General features: G+C 41.7%; 1 protein-coding gene across 1 annotated transcript in view; it reads right to left on the bottom strand.

The window, feature by feature from the left end:
* LOC104496114 (ectonucleotide pyrophosphatase/phosphodiesterase family member 2-like) overlaps nt 1-21,759 on the bottom strand; it is a gene marked incomplete at its 3' end in the record, with an annotated part of 40,327 nt that extends 18,568 nt beyond the window's left edge. Inside the window, exons 1-8 of the mRNA XM_010139192.1 lie at nt 21,433-21,759; nt 20,890-20,992; nt 14,746-14,901; nt 12,482-12,607; nt 10,363-10,423; nt 9,472-9,569; nt 8,246-8,325; nt 6,934-7,053 (exon numbers count right to left, since the gene is read on the bottom strand). Coding sequence (XP_010137494.1) covers nt 6,934-7,053; nt 8,246-8,325; nt 9,472-9,569; nt 10,363-10,423; nt 12,482-12,607; nt 14,746-14,901; nt 20,890-20,992; nt 21,433-21,483 — 795 coding nt within the window. The remainder of the gene's footprint in view (nt 1-6,933; nt 7,054-8,245; nt 8,326-9,471; nt 9,570-10,362; nt 10,424-12,481; nt 12,608-14,745; nt 14,902-20,889; nt 20,993-21,432) is intronic.
* Nucleotides 21,760-24,189: the final 2,430 nt, after the last annotated feature.

Below are 24,189 nucleotides of genomic sequence, written 5' to 3'. Positions count from 1 at the left end.
GCTGAACATAGAGTGTACTTCCCAAGTGCCACGTGAAAACAGCATGAACACCTTTCTGAAGCAGGAGTAGTGCAAGTCAGGGGAGATCACTGCTAGTTGCGCACTCCTAACTGAGCAGCGAGGACAGTCCAAAGGCACCCTGGCTGGCTTCAGACGGGGGAGAAAACTGCACCCTCCCTGCTCCCAAGTATTTAACCTCAGGAATGCAGCCATTCCACTGGCATTAATTGTTTGGGTGAGGACATGTGTCTGCTGCACTTGAAACAAGCTCAGCAGCTAAGACAGTGATCTGTTGAAGTCAAAGACCAGCAAATCCAAAGGCCTGTATCTGACCACAGCATCTGAGAAGTGAGTCTGAATGACTCCAGCCTGACTTTGCCAGGCAGAGCCTGGTTCAACTCAAGGTTACAAAATACTACTGGACTACCTCCCTCTTATTTTTAAAAAATAAATAAATAAATAAACCAACCAAAACCCCTTGTTTTATTATAAACCGAAACAAGAAAATTCAGCACTGTTCAACACCATACCTTAAAGCTGCTGTTCTTAAGAATACTTTTGCAGACATCTTTAAGGCTGCAGAGAAGCGGCAGTTATCTAGGTGGAAGAATTTCTGTCTGCATTGAACAAGCTTTAAATAAAATTTCCAGTGTGTTTTAGAGTTGTGACAGTTATTGCTGATGAATCTAGTGGTAGCAATCTCTACCAGAAGTGTCCTTGGTTAGCCAGACCCTCTACTGGCTAGGTAAAATTAGACAACAGCCTGAAGAAGCTGATAGGAACACATACATTTCCTTACTAGCCTCAGTTACAGGATAGTAACTGCAGCAGGAAAGCAGCAAACTGTTACTGCAGCCTAATGACCAGTGAACATTTCTCATTGTCTGTAAGTTAAATTCAAAGTCTTTCAAGGCAGACTACAAGACATGCAGGCTAACACGAGTCTATTCTGTGAGTCAATGTAGGACAGAAAAAAACCTCATGTTTTGAAAACTCTTGTTCATTGATGGGGAAAATGCAGAGCCAGTGGTGGGGACTGTGTTGAAAACCAGTGTTTTGTAGCTGAGAATTTGCTCTGTCAAATAGTACTCTTGTGCTCTTTGTATCTGTTGTAGTTTCCATGGAAATAAATAGGAGGCAGTACTTTCAGAGCGACCTACGTAATTAGACAGACTTGGGGAGCCCTGTTTCTCGCTCATGGCTCAAGCCAGACAAAAAAAAGCTGATGCTCTCTCAACTTTGTCCATCCAAAATAATTTAAATTAAGAAGAGAATTAAGGTTATTGTTCCATTTCCTTTCTGTTGAATAGAGTCACAGCCTTAAACTTAATTAATCCTAAATCTTCCAATACTCCACATGCAAATGTAATGCATTACATATGTTCTATGGCTGGTCACATTTGTTCAGGTCTCTTATCATAAAGTTTGCTGTGTTAGACGTTGCAAGGCCAGTACCATTTGTGAGCTTATGTAATTTATTTACCATATGTAAATATGTTTTTAATGGTTAATATGTCAGAATTTTTATAGTCAGATGTTTAACTATGTCAGATATACGCCCCTGGTTTGAATATGGGACAAGCCTTATTGTACTACAAGCTATATAAAGGCCATATTTCTGAATTAATTTGCTTAAGCAGAGAGAAGGGGGATAAATATAAAAAAAAAAACTCAAAAATTAAAGACACTGTCTTCATACCATACTGCAGGAGAATATCTAACTTTTCCAGTGCAGAAAGACCTGCTAAATCATGGACGCACAATTTCAACCGTAGTACTCAGGCAAATGTTCCAAGAAATAAAATAAATGTTTTCCTAGATATATATGAAACATACCCTGTAAGATGAATTACTGTCATTTTTATATCTGCTGTGTTGAATGGCTACAATTCTTCTCCTTTCTATATACATAGAAATAGAAAGGTAAGCAGTAGCTTAGGTGGCAATGCCATATGAAATATGGAAGTCCCAAGTTCTCCCTTCTTCTGACTGCTGGATGCTTTTGCATAGAGATACCACATAAAGAGTTATTCAAGATAGCTGTTGAATAAGAGCCCATAACTTTGCAAAGGCTGCCCCATATTTGTTGCACTATGAAATGACCAGCACCAGCACATCTCAGGTCAGGGCTGATGGGAGGGACAGTTCTGAAGTCTGGGTCAGGTTGCTCAAGGGTGTTTCTGCTCATTAACCAGGGGAGGAGATTCACGTTAGGAGCAGAGGAAGCACATACACTCATTGCAGCAGAGTTGCTAATGCATGAATGGGAAATCCCTTCTGCACCCAGGCAAAGGTGGAAAAGGAGAAATCACAGCATCTTCCAGGTAAAGAAACACGTACAAGACTGTGCAAGCAGGCAGAACCAATACCAGGGTGGTGTCAAATGTTACACTCCTACATCATTTGCAATTTGTCCTGCCAACAAGGTAAAACGTGGAGTAGTCCTTCCATGCTCCTTACTCTTTAACAAGACAAATGATCTCACATCGTTGACAAATAAGCATTGCTTTCTTTCCTGGAGAGAACATTCTGGTACAAGAAGCCCATTAAATATGAGGGCCGCTCCGAAAGTAAAGCCTCCTATTTTATTATGTTGGTCCATGATGTCCATCCACCATGAGGTGGATGTTGGTGGTATGGCAGTAGAGGTTGAACCTTCCTGCCAGTATCCCATTAAATTTTGTTGCCATGTGACAGGTGGCAGCAGAGTGGCAGTCTGACATGGCAGTGCCAGTGAAGCAAGGGGGTGTAACTGAATTCCTCCATGCTTAAAAAACTGCACCCTTTGACAGTCATCGACACTTGCTGAATGTTTATGGAGACCAAGCAGGGGGTGTCAGCACAGTGAGGGGGTGGGGGGCACATTCCAGCAGTGGCCACAGTGACGGTGGGTCACCTCCACTGGGGCAGATTGTTACGAGCACGGCACACAGACTCTTGTTCATCACTGGTGAAAATGCAGACCCAGTGGTGGGGACTGTGTTGAAAACCAGTGTTTTGTAGCTGAGAATTTGCTCTATCAAATAGTGTTATTGTGCTCTTTGTATCTGTTGTAGTTTCCGTGGAAATAAATAGGAGGAAGCACTTTCAGAGCAACCTACATAATTAGACAGATTCGGGGAGCCCTGTTTCTCGCTCATGGCTCAAGCCAGACAAAAAGGAGTACTTATGAAAAACACAGTTTATAGGCATGCCTCCTTCCGCTTCCCCCACCCATCATCAAGTGATCGTAAAATGTGTTTGGGACAAAAAGGCAAGTGACAGCTTTCTGCAGAGCCTGGGCTCCTCAAATGTAACTATCTTGCCAATGCCCGGACTGACTAGGCGAGAAAGTGCAAATAAGTTCTTTAGATAGTCAAAGTCAACAAAATTCTAATAAAAAGGACAGAAAAATGGTGTTGTCCCAAAGACTGATGTATAATGTGAAATTTAGATAAAATCAGGAATATCCAGTTAAGATGTATAGTGACGGTGCTGTCACCTATCTAGGAAAGTCATGGCCTTTTTTAAGGATTATCTTAGCATCTCAAGTTGGGTGCTTTTTGAGGGTCATATTATCTTTGAAAAGTTAATAGCGAAAATAAAGTTTCATACAAGGTGATCTAAGCAACCTTCAATACTTTTATAATTACGATTTTTCTGAATTGAGATATTTCTGAAGATATTTCTTTGGAGCCAATCTCAGATTCAAGTTGGGTTACCTTTTGAAGGAGCCTCTCTGTCCCCATTAACCCACAGTTTTATACCTGTCATCTTCTAACCCTGAGGAGACCAATGGATTATTTGTAAGGGCCATGAAAGGTCACCAAAAAAAGAAAAAAAAAGGCAATGTGTTGTCTGTAGTGTAAATTTAAGCTCACTATATCAAATCAAGGCATGAAAAACAACTGCTTTTAGTGGAAGCCAAAGCTGGGGCCTAATTTAGTTCTTAAAGTTACTTAACATGAAAACAGTCTTGATGTAATGAAAAATAATTTCCCCCTTGGGAGCATGGGCCCTGATGCTCACCATTTCTGTGAGATGCTGTAGCAATACAAGGAGTGGTTTTGCGGCTGTTTCCCGTCAAGCACTTTTGTTTTGAAAACAAGGTTGTTTTAAGCTTATATAATAAATCATGGTTATGTAACAAATTAGAAGACTGGATTTCAGGAAGTCCCATAACCAACTACAGCACCTTGAAACACTCCCAAGTTACCTTCTCCCCCCCTTCTCCTTTTCCTAATGCTCTTAAAATTAATTTCTCATAATTCCTGGTGTAGGAACATTCAGCTAATCATCTGCCAAATCATCTGCACTGATGTCCATAGCAATATGGCTGTTTCTCAGCAGGATGTTGAGTGTTAGAAAAAGTAATTAGAAAAAAAAAAAGAAAAGAAAAGAAAGAAAAGATGCTAAAAATCCCACATTTTAACAAAGCTATAGGGAATGGGGTAGTTTCCAGGAGCAAGAAAGTTTATCAGAAATTATGAACATTAAATGACATTCTCTTCTAGGCAGTTTCAGCCATAATATGAAGCTGGGGGCCCCAGACACTCTTCCTGCCTTCCTGGGTAGAAAAATAATAATTCCCAATTCTGTGCAAGCCAAGTATCACTCGGCAGGTTTTTGAGTACTCCAGTTGGAGACCCACGACCTAAAAAGGACCAGATGAATATGTGATATGACAGACAAGATTTCTGTGATATGGAGAACAGATTTCCCTTCCTTCCCCCTTAATTTTGCTCTCTTGTCTTTCAATACCCAGCCATTTTTTTGCATTCAATGTCAATGTAATATTTAGAGAAAATTATAAAAAGGAGTTAGAAATGGTCTGTATCTGATCCATATACAGATGGAGAATATTTTTTCTCATAAAATCTGCAATTCTCTTACTAAAAATGCAATTCTTCCACATGCAGAGAGATTATCCTTTCTATCATATTTCTGCAAGAGATCTACCAACCCCTTACCCAACCACTATGGCCACTCCATCTGGTTTGCCAGACTTAGAGGTTTCCCTCATATTAAGAGTGTGGGGATTGAATTATAGCCTTTCCTCTATGCATTTGTTTCCAATTTTCCAAAGACATTTCCACATTATTTGTGTGTTTTTCTTTTTTAACACTTCTTCAGATCAGCTGGTTTATTTTATCGTCCTCACTTGTGTATACAACACTCCCCTCTGTCCTCTGAGGATTTCATCCAGTGTATGGTCATCCTCTGTTGTGTAACTTTCTTGAACTACTCTCAGCTGCTATTTTTCATGACCCTTGTTTACAGTCCAGAAAAACTTTTATTCTCTGGAGCAGCGTGTTTCTAATGAATGGGTGTGGGAATTACCAATATTCCCCACTCAGCACAGCAGGTGGGGAAGTATTTATAGACCTACGCTGTATTTTAAAAATATTATAGTTTAAAAATAGAAACGTCTGTATCGTTCCCAACAGTTAGTTCCCCACTAACTCCTATCTAATTGTGATTAAGGTGAGATGCACAATTAAATTTTCAATGCATAATTAAATTACAGCTGCTTAACAAGTTGTCACACAGCAGTTAAGCCACGATATTGTCTATGAGCTCAATACCTGGCTGCAGCAGGCATGGCTTGTTAGCTGTGTGCCTCTAGCTCTAGCTGAGATGGAGGAAGAGGTTACCAACAGCTGCCCTTTCACTGCTCCTAGTTTTGACCCTGCTTCTTTGATCACATCTAGGAGGATGATAGCTAGGCACGTTCCCGATCCACCCCTCTCCACACAACCCATGCTAAAAGTTAACCCGGATCATAGCTGGGCAAGGGAGTGACTCGCTGTTATGCTGAAAAATTTTAGAAGAGCACAAATACCTCATTCTGGCTCAGCTACAGCCAGACACATCTGCCTGTGTCACACATCTGCCTGCAGCTCTAAATTGTCTTGTCTTGCATTTGTTGCGGACTAAAACCACGTGCAGACAAATAAGACACACACACTCTTGCTAAGCCTAAAACCATTGAAGTAACTTCCTCTAGTCTCTTGGGATATTTCTATCTTAAGTGATTTGGGGATGACACTGCTTGCTTTAACAAAGAGCAATCACAGATTATGGTGTTCCCAAACCTCTTCTGATTCCCCCACCTCCGTCACCTCACTCTTTTGTGGGGTTAACTGTCAGGAACTTTTAAACTATAGCTCCCTAAGCAGTCAGTGCAATGAAATGCGCATGCATCCTGGCTGCTTGCACATAAAACTCATCAGTTTAATTTAAACCCACTTCCATTGGCAAAGCAAGACACCACAGCATGCACTAACAGGGGAAAGTGCAGCAGAGGCAGGGGGACCTCTTAGCTGTAGTAATGCAGAATACTTTGAAGGAGTCTATTTCCTTGCCTAGAATAAGGATTCATAGCTAGAGAAACCACCAAGTCCAACACTAATCTGAGTGAGAGGACGTAGCCTGTCCTGCTCTGCCCAGGGCAGAAATTAATTCACAAATTTCTACAGCTTTTGCAGCAAGTCAGGTAACAGCAATCACTTGTGGACTTAACAAATAATTATTATGAAGCTGTGCTCTGCTACACTGACAGAACATTCATTCTAAACCTGCCACAAAAACATTACCAGGACGAAAACCCGAGAAACCCATAATGAAAAGGAAACATTATGCCACGGTGACGAAAATATAGTGTTAAACTGCTGCCTGAAGTGAGGGTTTTTTCCTAGCCACATCTAATTTATACTTATCAAGGCAAGCACCTTTCCATAATCAATGGGTTTATTATTCTAAAAAGCAAAAGCCAACTCAAAATGTTACATTAAATTGATAGACACAGGGCCAGCCGGGGGGTGAGGGGTGGAGATTAGGTACAAATTGTTCACAGATGTATTTTTTTAATTATTATTACTGGCTATGTTCCACAGCATAGGGGGAGGGGAGGAGAGGGGGGAGGGAAGGAGGAGGAGGGAATCTGAAACTTACTGGTTGACCTCCCCACCATCTGTGATTGAATTTCTCTCGCCCTCGAAGGCTGAAGCTGGCATCAAACACTGGGTCATACATCGAATTACCAACGATTCCATGCGATTCAGGATAGAGTCCCTTTGTGCAGAAGCAGATTAATTAGTAAAAATCTAATGCACACAAATCCAGTTCTTCATAGCTATCTGCAAATACCACTAAATTATTTTAACATAGATATCTTTGTAGCCGCACACCATAAAAGCTTTTAACGTTAAGATAAGCACATTTAAAACCGGCTGCAGTAATGAAAGCAGTAGGAGATAACTGAGTTGTGCTAAAAAGCATTAAAACTCTTGCTACTCGATACTTGAGAGTATTTTCACACTGGTTAAAAGCTAGTTTGAAGCCATTTAAAGTAAGCAAAAATTTATGAAAAGAAGATTTATTTGAATATTCAGCTCTTCATGAATTTCCTTTCTGGAAACAGTAATTCATTCTCAGGTTGGAAGAGTAACACTTGCATTTCTATTTTATGATGTTTTATCTTCACCAGAACTTCTGTGAGATAAGTTATTGCCAAGAAAAAAAAGGAGGCAAGTCACCCAAAGCCATGGCTTTATATCACAATTTGCCCAGCAGTAAAGATAATTTTTAGAGTTTCTGCTCTTCTCCCTGTCTCTTGGCCCTCCCCAATTCCCAGCTATTTGTTTCTCCATCCCCTCCTTTCTCTTCCCGTTTAACATTTGTGCAGAGGCTGCAGGAAAAAAGGAAGGGGAAAAAAACGCAGATGCAGGTAGGGAGTCCCAGCTTTGGGAACAGTGTCACACGGGAGCGTTTCCATGCCAGGGTGGGGACAGCCTGGCCGTCAGCCGTGCCACCGAGTGCAGAAGGGATGGTTTGTTCTACTGCAGGGCCAACGCAGCTTGCAGACACACTCAGCAGTTGTAAATTGTAAGTTGGCTGCTAAGTCAGCCTCACTGACTTCAGCTGCTCCAAAGAAGGAACAACTGCTGGCTGTATTCGGGGTAGGATTTTAGGGGTGGGTTTCTTTCCCCTAGAAAAACTGTGACCTGTAATTATGCAGCAGTACAAATAACTGCAAAAGCACACACAAGAAAGCACAGGAAAGGCATATCATAGCGTATAATGATGAGATAAAGTGTATCTATCTCTGAACTTGAAAATACTGCAGAAAATACCTTACATATCTGAAGACTGAAAAGGATGGACAGCGGAGCAGTTCTATTAAAAACAAATTTAGCTTCACACGACCCACATTTCTACTGCAGTGCAACATTTTACCATCAACAAATCCTTCCCAGGGACTTACAGTAGCAAGAGTGTACAAGTTGGGGAAGGTTTTTGTAGGGTAGACTGGTCTCATGTAAGGAGAATGTGTTCCACAAGATCCTGAAAAATCAATAATGAATGCAAATATTAGGAAGTGAAGCTCTCAGACATGGAAAACAAAAACAGAAGAAGTCATTTGCAGTGACTCAAACCGCTGCAGAAGCTGGTTAAATTTTAACCAATTTAAATGAACATTTTGCTGCTTAACGTTGGCAGGTCTTCCCTCAGGACAATAGTAAATCCACGTACGCACTCTTTGTATTTCACAATAAACAACTGAGCTGCCAGAACTACAGCACCAGCTACATTTCTATAGACTGTTTTCCTTTCTGACCTAGCCTTCTTCCAGAGTCCAGAGTCATTGGAAGTGTCTTGCCAAGTAAAACAACAAGAGAAAATGCAGGCTAATTTTAAGTGACAAATACACTAAAGCTGCAGTTTCAGGAAGGGCTTTGGCCGCAGCCTCCCAAATCATAGAATCATTTAAGTTGGAAAAGACCTTGATGATCATCGAGCTACACAAACATGAGGCCAGCACACACACAGGGAATTCAAAAAACCTAACAACTTTCAAGGGTATGGGTGCACACACGATGTAACCACGCCATACTGAGAAGCTCAGTTGTGTCCAGGATGGATGCCCGCTCCCCAAGAGGTGAGAGCCCTCCCCAAGAGGTGAGAGCCCTCCCCAAGAGGGCTGCTCATCACCAGGCCATGTCCCCAACCAATTATCACATATTCACTACAGCTCTCACTGCACCCACTTACCCATATATTCAACATTTCTGAAGCAAGTGAAAAATTTTGTGGGCACCTCCCCACTAGCCTGTAAGAGTGCATGATACATACCATATACTGAAGATAATTTTCTTTGCTGACCAAAACCATATGAAGGTCACCAGTTCTGAGCAGCGCTCTCCAAAGCTGCAGCTCTCCCCTCACTCTCTGCTGTGTGCTAGTTTAGCCAGAGTGCTGTTAAGCCACAAGCTGATACTATCTAGACCAAAGTGGAACTTCTGCCATTTCACTTTTATGGAAAAAAAAAATTTAATCTTTGTTAGACCTTTCAGTCAGAGGAGACCTGCGTTTGGCGCAGCCCTTCTACCCGCCAGCTCCACACTGACACTGGTTGTGCAACGAACAATGAAAACAACTCGGCTGCAAGAGACTGTCTTTCGATTATTGTAAGAAAACAGATGTACTCACTCAGTTTTTCAATATTGGGCATGACCTTGTTCCCTTTCTTCATATATGATGCACGGAAACCATCAACAGAGAAGATGATCAAAGGAGGGCGAACAAAGCTAAAAGCAAAAGCAGCAGGAGAGTAAGGCAGAATTAAAATGATTATTTCCACTTGCTCACTCAGATTCCAGAGAATCTAAAGTACAGTTACTACATATGCTATAGGTCTGTAATTTTTTTTTGCTTACTTAACAGATCAGCACAAACTGATAATCTTCATGCTTAGTAACACCCAGTGTTTGCTCACAGCCAGTGAAAGGGCTGAGTTCCAGCATAAAAGACATCTTCCCTGAGCAGCTAAAAGCATATAGACCAAAAAGTCAAGTGCTTGTAAGAGTTGGAGAAGGAACAAAACTAGTACACACGAGTACCCACTCCAGCATACAATCTTTACTTAAAAACCACGTGTCATGACAGCTGGTTTTCTCTCTTCACAAACAAAAGTCCCTGTAGAATTCTGAGTGAGCTCCGTGAGGCAGAGCTCATTCTCACATACTGAGAGGATTTTACCTGAATTTTACTGAAATCTATCAGAAAAACCTAAACCTTTCCACTGACTTTAAGGGATTTTGGTTACCATCCTTAAGCAGATAAGAGAAGTGGGCAAACCCATCAGCACGTGATCAAAGACCAAGAGTTCAAGCCCACACGCTGCTACTCATCCAGCAGCTCAAAGGCAAATGTGTTACAATATCATCAGCCTAATTGTACCAATGGTGAAACACAGGAAAGAATCCAGCCCACAGCCATTCAGCCTGTGTGACAGGGCCAGTGCAGAAATGGCACTATGGCAGAGCTGGGGACCACTGGCCTTGATGTATTTGGCTTTGTTGTTGTGTGCAAAACACTTACCCTGATGGACATTCAGGCGTCTTTATCTCTTCACAGTCGTCATCAACCCAGTGGGTTTCTCCTACCAGAAAAGCCACATTGAAGTTTCAAAAAAACCAAAAAAAAAAAACCAAAAAAAAAAAAACCCAACCAAACCCAAAAAAACCCCAGAGCTACAGGTTTCACAGAAAATGTCAAAAAAATGAAGTCTAGTTCCAGCTGATGGACCACCTTGTCATACTTTCATACTTCCCGTGAATAATGAGCAGGCCTTTTCACGAAGCCGAACAAATGGTCTGGTTATACTCTATTCAAGAATAATTATCCAAACTAGCGCTCTCAGAGGTATCTCTTAAAACTGGAGTGAAAAGCATCCTTTTGACCAGAGCAGACAGTGGTAACACTTTAGGCACAGTGGTCGTCTATTTTAATTTTTTTTATTTTCCATCTGTCCAAAAACAGGTATTGCTGCTTCTGGCTGTGAATTCCCACCCTCCTTGCCATGAGCTCTGATGTCGCCGTGAGCTGATTCAGCTGGCTAAAGACAGAAAACAAAATTCATTCCGGGGAAGAATAACAACTCTAAATAGTTTCCAGCTGGTTTAGAGGGCTGATCGGCTCATGGATCAGGTGAGATTCAGACATAGCTTAAAAAAGCATTAATACTCTTTCTGAGCTAGATTCGTGAAAATTACTTTATGTAATCAACTATTTTCTTAAGGTTTCCACTGCTGAATGCTGACTATAGAGTAGCTTGTGACTTGCACTTTCACAGGTCAATCGAAAAACAAATTATTAGGTAATCAGGCTCACTCCCTGAATTTGGTGCTATTAAAGGAACTGCAGTTCAATTAAAAGAACAAAACACAAGGCGCCATAGAAAAGATCTGCAGGAAATGTGTCCTGCAGCAATTCCAACTGACCATGACAGGAGGTGGAGGGACAATTTCCAAGAAAAAAAAAAAATCCAACAAAACCCACACTATCCTCAGATAGGCAAAGGCATGAATAAAGAGGAAGCACTGTTCTCACATAAGGCTCCTGCCAGGGAGCCAGGGTCATTGAGATCATTTGTTACGAGCCAATTAAACAAAAATTATGTACATTAAAGCTGGAGACACGTAAACTCCTCTGTCTTGACCCTTGTAAGAAGGAGCTCACAAAAAAGGCAGGAACTGAAAGCTATAGCAGTATTTAAGAGGTCTCAGCCTTGGGGAAGAACATAATCTACGGGGACTTGCTGGAAGGTATATATTTTATTTGGGTTCCAAACAGCAAAACTCAAGTAAAGAAGAAAAGCCCATTTTAAGTGTATAGATTATAATTTTATGAATGTACGCAGTTGGCCAAAATGGTGTGGAAGAAAATATTTGAAACTGTAACCCTTCCACCAGTAAAGTTAATGAACGAGAAAACTACAAACTAGCTGGTATACAAAACTGAGAATCTGTAGAGCTCATTACCAAGGATCGTAAGACCCGCTCTGAATGGGAGACATATTACTCAAGGCAGGACATGCTCCAAAAGATTGGGGTAGGAGGTAAAAATTAAGCCTTCGCAGCACACCCAACCATCAAGGAGTGAGGGCTGCACCGCAGCCATAGTGTGTCTAGAAGGAGGCATGAAGCCCTCACCACCCATCTGCAAATTACACCCCTTGTATTCTCGAAACTCCTCTCCCACAAGAAACAAAGCCTACAGGTGTTAGGCCAATTAGTCTGAGCAGGAGCTTTTGTGGTGGGGGTGGGGAGAGGTCTTTGAGACAGAGATAACACATCTAGGAATGCTTCATTCCTTCGAGACCATCAGATATCCCTGCTTTCCCTGTAATGCAGGCAAAGGCATGTGAACATTCTGTGTTTCCCTTTAAACCCATCTTCATCCACTTATGCCTCTTCTCTTTCTATCAGCATCTTTACTGGCAAAGACAACGTCCATCTACCATCAACAAATCAGAAGTATTCACCTTTGCTAATGCCCAGAAAATTACAAATGCAATTCCCCATTCTTCCCTCCTCCTCCAAAAAATCAGAACGAAACAAGGAGAGTGTTTCTTCTCTTTAGAAGAAAACTGTACCCACAGGACTGCCTTCTATGGGGTTTGGAAAGATAAGAGGTAGAAAGATCAAAGATGATTTACCTTTGCAAACGACTTGGTAATTAGTACAACAATCTCCTCTACTTAAGCAGTCTTCAGAGCAGTGACAAGCATTGTCATCATTCCTGGTTTCTCCACAGCGATCTTTGGTACATTCCCAGCCCCTAGCTGAAATGTTCATAGGGTGAGCAAGAACGAGAGATTATAATCAAAACAAAACGTACTCTCTCAAGCCATAATGACAACACTCTAGTCGTTAAAATTGGATGTAAAGTTTATGGCCCCATTTTAGTGACTTCAAGGACTCTGAAGTAGGCAGTCAACCAGACACAAAAAGGACCCTGAGGAGGGCTCCTCCACCCACACACAAGCACTTCTGCTACCTTCAGGTGTTGTATTCCAGGCTCTGTACAACCCGAGTGCCAGAAAAAGCATGGAAATGAGAAGACAGAAAAAGATCTTGATAGATAAATGGTTGGGCCTGAAGCTCAAACTGAGAATCCTGGTTTGTTGACTAATCCATTCTTTTGCTCTACTCAGTCTACAGAAACTACTCAGTCCTCAGTTCAATCCATGCGAAATAAGAGAAAGTTGAAAAGAGACCATGGGGATGCAAACTGATGCTTTACCCCCCCCTCAGTTCCCTCCCCAGAGGGTGAGATTCAGCATTACCTGCAAAGTTACGGGAATGAGAGCCCTTCTTCAAGGAAAAGCATGGCACTGCAGCTGTAAAACGCACCAGCTTTTCTCCTCTGGCAAATCAAGTTAGGAGTTAAGGGCCTGTCTAAATTAAGGTGCTCTCTCAAAGGTAGCACATTGCTACGCTTTGGAATAGGGCCTAAGGATGTAAATGTACGGTTTTTCACATCCTGGCCCAACCAACAAGAAATCTTAAAAATCATTCTAGACAACACACAACCAGTAAAAAATATGTCACATCAGAGCAATGTCTTTTACCCCCTCTTCTCCTTCATTTCGAGTTTTTTTTCTGTAAATATGTGATATTTACAGATTGTACATGTGGTAACTGCCTTAACGAATGCCTGTGGGAGTATATGACAGTTCACACAGCAGTTCCGAAGGCTGTGTAGATATCCACACACATATGTGGACTGTGGAGGGTGTGCTGTGAACAGGAGGCTGAGGAACTGCAACTCTGTCCCTTGGTAGCAAACATCTTGTACTGTGCTGGAAGTTTTCAAAAAGAGCCTCTCATTTTGCTGTCATTCACATCAGGGGCAAAACAGCATCACCCTAAAACTCAGAAGTTTTTGGCCTGAAACTGAAGTGGTTTTTCATACCATATTAGCTCACCATTTATGGTACTAAGCTATTAAAATGATATCATTATAAAGAGAACTAAGGAAGTCAGGACTCTCAAGTATGCCACATCCACAGGCAATGATATTTTTAAATGTGAGACTTCTATTCTGGCTGCTTAGCAAGTGTTATTCTTTGATAAAGCAAGAAAATATTTAATGGCAAAAGTAGAAGGCACCTGTGTCAACTCTGACCACTGTGCAAACACTCAAGGAGATGGGTACAACTAATAATTTAAATGCACTATGCTAAGAAGTAAAACATAACTCATGGCCCTCTTTGAAGTTCTCCTTGCTTATGACTCATGAAAAACCCAAAATGAACCCAGTGCTGTATCTCCATCCCCCAGGGTCCTATGAATTGGACTCAAACGTTTTTACCTGCATGTTATATGCATCCTGACATCTGGAAATTGGGGTCTGGGGCAAGGGTAACAAGCCCAGCCCATCACCTGCAGATCACTCCAAGAGGACCCGCGCTGCTTCAACTCTTCCAGCTCCCGAGGCACCTTGACGAGCAACCACCATGCACGGCCCACAAGCAAGCATGAACTGCTCCAATATTAAGTTACCATTTGGAACAAAAAAGGATGGCTGACATGGAATGACCAATCTCCAGCCTTTACCATGGCTCTTTTTCTTTGTAACCTGGAGGCCAAACTAGTGCCTGAACACTGATTATTTCTTTCAGCTGAGTATCAGAAAATCTACTTTTCACGTAGTATGATTAGTAGCCTGATTTTTCTTCCCTGGAAACCATGGCCAAAGCCATCAGTAAGGAGCAATAGATGTGCATCCCTACCGCTCCTTGCAAGGAAACATGGGCTGCGTTTTTGGCTGAGCCGAGCCTGCCCAGCAAGGCAGGGTGAGGTGAGGAGGAGATGCAGGTTATGGCAGGGAACACTGGTTTATCAGGCAGGACCCAACTGCCAGCAGAAACCAGGTGTCAGCAGCGCCTGGCAGTGCGGGACAGGAGACCCATCGTACCTGTCTTTAAGCACAGCTCATCAAAGTCGAAGCAGCAGCTGTTGTAGCTCTTGCACAGGTTGTCACAGCGGCAGCCAGGAGGGTCTGCCTCTTGAAGTTCAAAGCATCTGTTTTTGCAGGAGCCAGAGGTACTGATCCAGGGGGAATCTGACAGGACTGTGTGGAACAAGAAACAGGGCAATATCTGTCAGGCCGGTAGTGGTGGGACGAGTGGTTCAGCCCCGAGCCATTCAGATGAGAAAAACCTCAGCTGCCTGCTCTGGGGAAGGGAGCAGGGAGAGGAGAAGGGTTGCTTGAAGAAATAAAACAAAGAAATAAATAAAAGAAAAAAAAAAAAGAAAGAAAAAGGAACAAATTCCAAAAACGTTGCTTTTTTGGGGGAGGAAAAAAAATAAAAAGAAGGAAGCAACGTGCTGTGATAAGGTCCTGCAAAGAGCGAGCCCTGGCTTTACTTCTGTAACAATGAAGAGATCATTAGCGAAATGTATTGAAGTCTCCAAGGCCCTCTTCCCAGAGCAGCAGCTATTCCTCAGAAGCAGGCCTTTGTTTTCAGAAACCAAGTGACATTTTCATGGCCGGCTGGTCAGTTTGCATAGGGAAGGACTGCAATTAATCTACGTGCAGTCAGCAGGACTTGGTTTGCTATACCGGAAGGTGTCAAATCAATGTCAAGTGTGAAAGAAAACTGTAAGATGCTCTATAAATCAATGGAGAACTAAAGCAAGGCTTTTTGGTGGGCTTCTGCAGAGCATCAAATTATAAAAACTTTACAAAATACAGAGGTATGTAAGGAATCAATAAATTTGGTGTGTATAACTAAATGGAGGACTGCCAGTCTGAAAACCATGAATAATGTGTTAGACTTCAATAATCTCTATATTAGTAAGGGCCCCTAATGCCAGAGCTCTTTTCTCTGCTCTTTTCTCAAAGTTTAGTGTATTATAAACATTACATATTTTATACACTTTTTTCTACAGAGTATCCTAGAGTAGATAGATAGTAAATAGGATACTAATATAGTATCCTATATAGCAACATTTGTATGAATAATGAAAATTATTTTTCACTAGAGAGTGTGCTACTCTCTAGGGTTAATCATATTTTACGAAATAAAGTAACGACTGTATGTTATTTTTAAAAAACAGAGGTGTTCCAAGGAAAATTTCACAATGTCTTTTGTTCCTTGAGAGACCTATTAAAATTAAGTCTTTGAAATAGTCTTGGGTTTTGTTTTCTTTTAGACCACGGTTTGGTTTTGGTTTTGGCAAACTTCACCAAGATTAGCAGTATGATTTTAAGAGGGCTGATGCAATGGCCCTTTTGGGAAATAGTTGCTCTGATCTTTTCTTATTTTTTTTCCCTTACTCTTTTACATAACTGAAAGTTTAGTCTCCACATAAACTGAGGGGAAATCTCTTCCTAAACAAGATGGCGTTAATCCAACACCATGAGAATGGGTGGACAAGAAGCTGAAGAGGGAGTTCGGAGGTCACGCTGTAGTAGCTGATGTCCCACTGGTCCCATCCCCAGCACTGTTGCTCCACCACTTCCCTTGGAGTGGCACTGGCACTGGCTGGACATCAGCAAAACCCACCTGAGGCAGCAAACCTGGCAGCAAATCAACCCTACAGCAAGATATTAGTCAAGAAACACAAATCTAACATGGCTGCAGTCATGGATCATGGCAGTGGCAAGGCACATTCACGACTGCTGGAAAAGTCAGTAGTAGACAACCATGTCTCTGCTTTTGTGGGATTGTATTTTTTTTTCAGTATCAGTTCAGTAATGCGCAGAGCATCACACACACAATGAAGTTTCACTCTACAGGTACATTCCCTGCAAGCATGCTCTAAATGAGCCATCAGTATTTTGGCCAGCTGAAGTTCCACTGAGCTAAAGGTCACGTATCTCTGCTAGCAACACACAGATCAGTATTTTCTTTGTTTACATAAATAGGCCACAAAACTATGTTAGAACTTAATCGCATGGGAATTATTTCAAAGCATTCTAACACTCAAGATTTTCAGAGATATGAAGTCTTGTTCCTTATTCCTAATGACAGCTGCTTTCTCACAAATGCTGCTAAAAAGCCATTGCTAAATAATATTTCCATGTTATTTAACCTCTTCCACTACTTTTCCTTTTTTGAGGCTAGGTGATATATAATCACAGATCCAGTAAGCTGCAATTCAAAGGTATTATGGACTCAGAGTATTACATACTAGCACACACTACATATCCCTTACGCTGTCATTGCCCTCTTGATTTCAAAGGGATCAGAGGGAGATCATTTCAGAATGTCGATAAACACGTGTCAACATGCGTTTAGGAAAGAGAAGGTGTAAACCTGACTGCAGATTACACAAGGAGCAGAGTCAACTGCAGCTCAAGGAATGTCTAGCTGTTGTAAAGATCACTCATTTATCAGAAAATCACTGGGGAAAACGCCCATAGAGGCTGTGCAGTCTCAGAGATTTTGAAGAACAGGTTAGACCAAGATCTGTCAGGAGCACTTCAGTAATAACTAACTATGTCTTGAGATGTAGATGTTCTGTTCTCTCCTGCTCCATCTTCTATAACTGCAAGTAGGGTTTCCATTTCAGATAAGAAAGGTTTAGCCCAGATACCTTCTCTGTTATTTTTTCATATCTCTTGAGAACCACTTTAGCACTGATGTGACAAATTAACCCAAATTACTTACCCAAATTAACCCAAACTCCATTCACACCTCCTGAGTCAATGTAGGATGCTTTCTGTACAGCAACGCAAAAGGGGACTAGGTATAATTCCTCTGATGTCTGAATACGTTGAGATCATTCCTTTGTTTATCATGCTTGACCTTGCCTTTGCAGCCAAACCATGATTTTCAGGTCGTGCACAATGCCATAGCTTGGGTACTGGTGCATGCAGAATAGTTTGAAAATATATCAGGAGCTCCATCCCTGATGAGTATTTCAAATTAATGGAAACCCCTGTACAGAACAAACTTAGCCAATTTCAAAATCTTTTTCAAAATTCCTGCATCCTTCCCCAGCTCCTGCAATCAGACCGTGCAGCTGGCAGTGGGACCTCAACACGAAGATCCTCCCCTCCTTATTTAATACATAAAGCTTTTCACATCCTTGTCCATGCATTCTTTTTTGGCCAACTAAGCTCAAAACAACTATCTAAGGATTGTCTCTTACGTCACAGGTTAGAGAGAGAAGTTAGGCCAATAGTGCCTTCCTGATTCCGTCCAAGGAAGTTATTACATTGCCATTGTAAAGGTGTTATATTTACCTTGGAAAGTGCCATAATCAAACTACTTGCTCTGATTCTATCTGATTACAATATTAAATAAAAAAAAATCAGATCCATTTACTTGCAATAGTATTTCAGTCATATGACTACACAAAATAGACATGCTTACATGGTCATTACAGAGGGGAGACTACCTAGCACGAATTTGCCATTTTGGATCCTATGGATCCTATATGGAACCTCTATGTATCAACCAAATACCTATATAAAACATCTGCAACACCAGTTTTGATAGATAATATTCATATTATGAACTTGCATTTCATATTTGCAGAATGCCATTGCAATGAGTAAAATTTCAATGAAAGTCACATAAAGTAAATAATACATCCTAACTGTTCCAGTACAAGAAATATATGACTCCGTATTTAATAAGACACACTTAAAAATCCAGCAAAAAGGGATAGAAAAACTCCAGTGCTTCCTCCTCCAAAATTTAAGCTATCATCCTATCAGGACCAAGGAAAATGCTTCAGGAGACTACTAAGGCCATTTTCCCTGAAAGTTCTTACAAAGATGTTTAGAGAGCTCATAAAGCAAATAACTTATGAAGGCAAAACTATGAAAAAATGGAAGCCTCAGTACTCTCATGTCTTTTAGAAATTTTAAGTAAAAAAAATTTGATGAAACAATTTGTTCAGCACAAATATCAAACATCTCAAATGTATAAAGGCTTAAATATCAGCCCACTGTAAAAAAAGAACAAGAAGGGCATTTTAGGCATTATGGTACTTCTTTGCATTTTAAAAGGACTAGGAGAAAAAAATCTATGTTGTTTTTGATTCATAGAGGAGTTCTACGCTAGATGAAAACTGAAATGTACTTCCAATCATGGCATACCTCAGAGAAGTAACAAGCTGGTCTATAGAGTAATGGTTGGCAAAGAGAGTGTTTTGCCAATCCAAAATAATTACCTCTAAACACCAAGAAACTTGAAAATAAACATGCCAAGGCAGAGTGAAGTTGGAAAAGAATTTATACTAATCTTTTATTCTGGATATTTCATTGCACTGGACTTCTGATGAAGTATAACAGGAAGTCATGCAATTAGGAGAGCCTAAATAAGTTCATTGGTCACAGTGCTTCCAGTTTGCTAAGAAAAGCACATCTCCAGTGTAACTTTTTACTTTCCCCTTTAGACAGATGTGACTACAATAATTTATTCTTTCCTATCACATTCTTTTTTTTCTTTTTTTTTTTTTACTGCAATAAAAGTAATGAAGCTGAATAAACACAGAAGGGACAAACTCCTCTGCCACTTCCCTGTCTCTGTTGTTGCACCCTGGACTGGACTACTTCAATGCCAGGGGCTGACTGAACCCTCCCTGTAAGCAAATTCCCAAGAGACTGGCAGAACGCACCCCACCTCCTGCACTCTCGCAAGAGATCCTGTATTTATTCCTGTGTGAATTTATTCCTGTGTATTTATTCCGGTGTGCTGCACTAAACCTCCTGCTACTGGAAATGGCATGCAGCTACTGCCCCAGCCCTGGCGGTGTCAAACGGTGCTGGCTGGCTCAGCGGAGTTGTCACGGATGAGCTGCAATGGGTCTCCAATATCAGACCCTTGGGACTTCAGTAAAAAGCAGCGGAGAAGCCCTGCCCTAAAGCCTACACAGTCACCAGTGAAAGCAAAGCAACTGGCAGTAAGGTGTTCAAGACTTGAAAAGCAAACCCTTCATGCCACTATTACAAACTCTACGCAACTGCTCTATAGTTAATGCACTAGAAGATAAAAGTAGAAGTAAATTTGGGTTACAAGCAAATTTTTTACATTGTTCTATAAAGATCAAAAGCAACAGCCGCTATCTTTCTGGTTACCTAAAAAGCCTCTGCTCAATGATTAGCAGCCCTGATTGTAGCTGTGATTAGACACTGGTTCCTGTGAAATGTGGGAGAAACAAGGACACAGACACTTTACCAGGGACAGAACAAACTCTGCCCATGGCTAACAATTTTATAACTAAAATTCACAAGCTATCATTACAGACAGGCATTGCAAATGAAACCCTTCCACTTCAGTTATATTAACCAGCTCTAAGTCAGTGACCACAGGTTTTCTTTTCCCTGCCAAAGCAAGGAACAGAGACACAAGTCAAGCCTACTTTTTTTTTTTTTTAGAACTAAAAAGACTAGTTTTCCATTTTACATATTTTTCCACTTGGACTATGCCTGAGCTCACAAAATACTGCCCCAGAAAACAAAACAACAGTCCCTCCTGTGGTATATTCTTCATTTCCTCCAACAAAAAGAAAAATTGGAAGCAAAAGAAAAACTGCAGACTTGGTAACAGCACATCTGCCCGAACACCTGCTCTCCTCTCCCTGGCCCTCTCCACCGTCAGATGTCTGCCGTCTACTGTTCACAAACCAGCATGACCTCAGGAGCCACAGAAATCCCCAAAGCTTTTCTCACCAGCGCCTCTTGAAAGCATTAATCAAGTTTCTAGAAACCGCTTCAATAGCTACTAAAATAAAACCAGTACCCTTAATCCCATCGGGGAGTTTCTCTTAGCTCTAGAAGGAACCTGTGCTGAACACAAAACATGGCAAATGCTACATAGGAGCTGATGAGACTGGTCTCTGTGAGACTGACAGTGCTCCGTCCTAAAATAAGCTAGGTTTTCCATAGTCACATGCACACAGAGCAAAAGTTTAAGTAAATAGGAGACCTATAGGTGAGTCCCAAAGGTCAACTGACTCCGGCTCGGCAAGTTATTTATTCTTCTCTATATCCTAGAGGAAAAAGGAACAAGCAAACTACTGTTTCAGGGTAGGAGTGGTTTCTAACCACAGTATATAACATAAGGGTATTGCGATGTACAATTTATGTGAGTTACTGTACCTGAGACTGGGCCCTCATCCCATTCTTCAGATCTCCTAAATCGATATGTTGTAAATCCCATGCAGACATTTACTCCAAAGGCAAAAGCAAATAAAGATATAACCTGCAAAAGCAAAAGAGCAAAGTAAGCAAACTGCGCAGAAAGCAGGACTTCCGAGCTGAGAGCGTTATGATTAAAGGGGCAGAGATGGTGCTGTGTATGTTTGAGCTCCCCAGCACTGCAGTTCCCATGACTGGAGCAGCAGCTGACAGCGTCACCGTTGGAGAGTAACACAAACCAGAAGGGGTTTATGAATAAAACATCTCTTTCTGAAGCTGAAACACTTCTTTTTGCAGGAACTTATTCAGGAGAAACAGGCTACTCCTCCTCTAAAAGCAAACACACTCCTCTCCTCCCCTACCTGGTGCGAGTGGACGCAGCCCTTCTTAGCCATACTAGAGAATTCTTGAAAAGCCCGTGCCGCACCGCCGCCTTTTCTTTATAGTGAGCGCAGAGCTCTGCTTGCTCTGGGAGTTCGGGTTATTAGCTACAAGTAATCCCACCTGGTGAGGTTGACAGGCTCGTGTGATTTGTCCAGGGGGTGATTTCATCATGTTTCACTCACAAATCGCAGCTCCGAGTGCAAGAATCTCCAGGCATCATCCCTCGCTGCGCCCTCCCCCAAACACACACACACAGAGGCACACACACACACGCACGCATGCTTTTATGTGGTTCCCTCTGGCAAAGCAGGGCTTTCTTATGCTGCTGCTGCAGCCAATAGCTCTTCCTGCTCATTTTATTCTCCTCGCAAAAGTAACATGGTTAAAAGAGAAACCAAATGCGTCTCCATGTGTCTCTGAGAAGAAGTGGGGGGGAAGCTCATCCAGGGCTGCAAGACAAAAATATCCCAATGCCACCCTCAAGTGTCACCCACTGTTGCAGGCGTCGCAGTGGGCTCAGCTCACGGGGCGAGCACGCAGCCGCAGCTGCTGACCTTGTGATGGCCGGGTGGGTTTTGGGAGCTCGGGCGCCTGTCACATTCTCCAAGAGTGCTCTTGAAGTTTCTAACCGGTTTGCAGAGCAGAGTCCCCCCAAAACCAGGGACACCTTCAGAGTGAGGGTGTCCCGCTGTTTTTTCAACACTGCTCTCCCATGCTTCTGTGGCAGCGCAAGGCTTGGATCGATGGAAATGCAAGCAGTTTTATCTGAATAGCTGGAAACCGCAGATGTCCAGAAAGGAAGGGAAGTGACACATTCCCTCCGCCCCACATTTTCCCATTCTCATCAACAACAACAAAAAACTCGGCTGTTTGGATAAGCACTTCTATTTACAATGATAATGCTGAGCAGAATTACAGTTTGAATCAGTGGCTTAAATATTATTTGCCAAGGCAAATTATTTACCAGTGTAGTTTGCCACTTTTTTCTCTGATGAAGGCTCCTTTCATTAAAGTGTTTACTAACAATTAAATCTAAAGGGACAGAGTCAAGGTTCATAAGCCCTCAGATGGACTGAGCTTCCCTCGGGACCTGTCCCATATCCCATGCTGGCATTAAGAAACACAGTAAAGTTTTCCCTAAACTATCTTGCAATATTAAACACTCATAATTTTGAGCTTTGTTTAGAGGTATCTTTTACTTGCTGCAGTATCTCTTCTTCCACACCACGTAGCTTTACAGGGCAGAGGTAAAAACCTCCCTTCTTTGCTACCCACACCTTACCAGCCTGCTAGTCTTTGCTAGGAGCTGATCCTTTTTGATGCAGTTGCTCAACCAAACGTGGCTGCATTGCCATCTCTGCGATGCAAGGCTCAGGGAAATTTAACTAGCCCCGAAAGACCTACATCTCAGATACATCAGGACATTGTAATCCTCTCCCTTGCACAAACCACGGCTGTGAAGTCAAGACCCATCTTCTAATGTTCACTTCATCGCTAGGTGGGTTCAGATTGAGTTGGGTTGCAATAGGCAGTATTTTTCTAGCAAAAAACCTGTGCATAGGTCCAGAGAAAAGTAACCACCAAAATTTTTACTAGCTGTTCCTATAAAATTCTTCACCCTTAGCCTTTGGTATATCCTGTGGTCAAACAACTTCACCTCCAGGCACTAGGTAAGTACAGCAGTGTGTGACAGCAGCGGAAGGGAAACCAAATGTGTCACAAATAAAACCACTCAACAGTGTTGCCTATGTATCTCAGCTAATTAAGTTCATGATTTCATGGGCAAAACACAGGAATCAGCAGCCCCAAACTCTCCTCCAGCCTGGGCTCCTCAGACACCAAGTGACTCAGGCAAAACACAACTGAATTTTCAAATCTGGCGGCCAATTTTGAGTGCCCAAACCAGTATGTCCAGCCTCATTTTCAGAGATGCTGAGTCTTTGCTGTTCCTGCATACCTTCCTAACACACAGGTGCTCAGTTCTCTCGAAAGAGTTCCAAAATAGGTTAAAATTGGCCACCTAGAAAAATAAACAAAACAACAAAAAAAGACAGAATCACAGAGGATTTCTAAAGATTTAAAAACACATATTTCATTTTTCCATCCATGTTACCTCTCTGGAGCTTGTAAACGGCACAATTTTACATAAATGGAGGAGCTCATTTTATGTTTCCTGGCCCATGCTACAACTATATTAGATTAATTAACCTCCTTTGTAATATCCTTCAGAACTATAGATGCTGACGTCTCTGAAACTGCTAATCTTTTTCGTATGTGTTATGTAAGACACATTTTCCAGTAGCTCTGAACTGACCACATACTAAGATGCACAATCATCTTTTTGTCACAAAGGACTCTGCCTGAAGCCACCCCACGGATGCGCAAGGAATTTATTAGCATAAACAAGGTCTAATGATGGTGTTCAGGCAAAATTTTACTACTACAATAACTGGCAATTACTTTTTAACAACTAATTGCCACTTTACTCATCAGAATAGGAAAGACTAAAGCTGGAATAGCATACTGTTGGCCCAAGAATGCCGTGCAAGTGCAAGTTTTAGGGCTTAAATGAAACACATTGAAAAGAAATTTTAACAAGACCAACAGAATAGAAATGTCTCATCATCGGTTATGGCCTCTATGAATTGGCCGTTGGCTTTTACGGCTTACATGATGATACTGACTATTCACCTCAGGATGCAAAGCTGCCAACCAGCCACTAGGTGACACTTTACATGGGAAGTTCACACCATGACACCTCCGCAGTTACAATCACTCCTGTTCTGCTGTTCCGCAGAGGTAATGCAAGAAAGATATATAGATATGTAAAGGTATATAAATAACCAGTATTTACAGCCTGATATAGAACTGATTGTT

The sequence above is a fragment of the Buceros rhinoceros genome, unplaced genomic scaffold, assembly GCF_000710305.1.
Source record: "Buceros rhinoceros silvestris isolate BGI_N320 unplaced genomic scaffold, ASM71030v1 scaffold297, whole genome shotgun sequence".
Classification (NCBI taxonomy): Eukaryota; Metazoa; Chordata; class Aves; order Bucerotiformes; family Bucerotidae; genus Buceros; species Buceros rhinoceros.
This window is presented reverse-complemented; position numbering and strand designations above follow the sequence as displayed.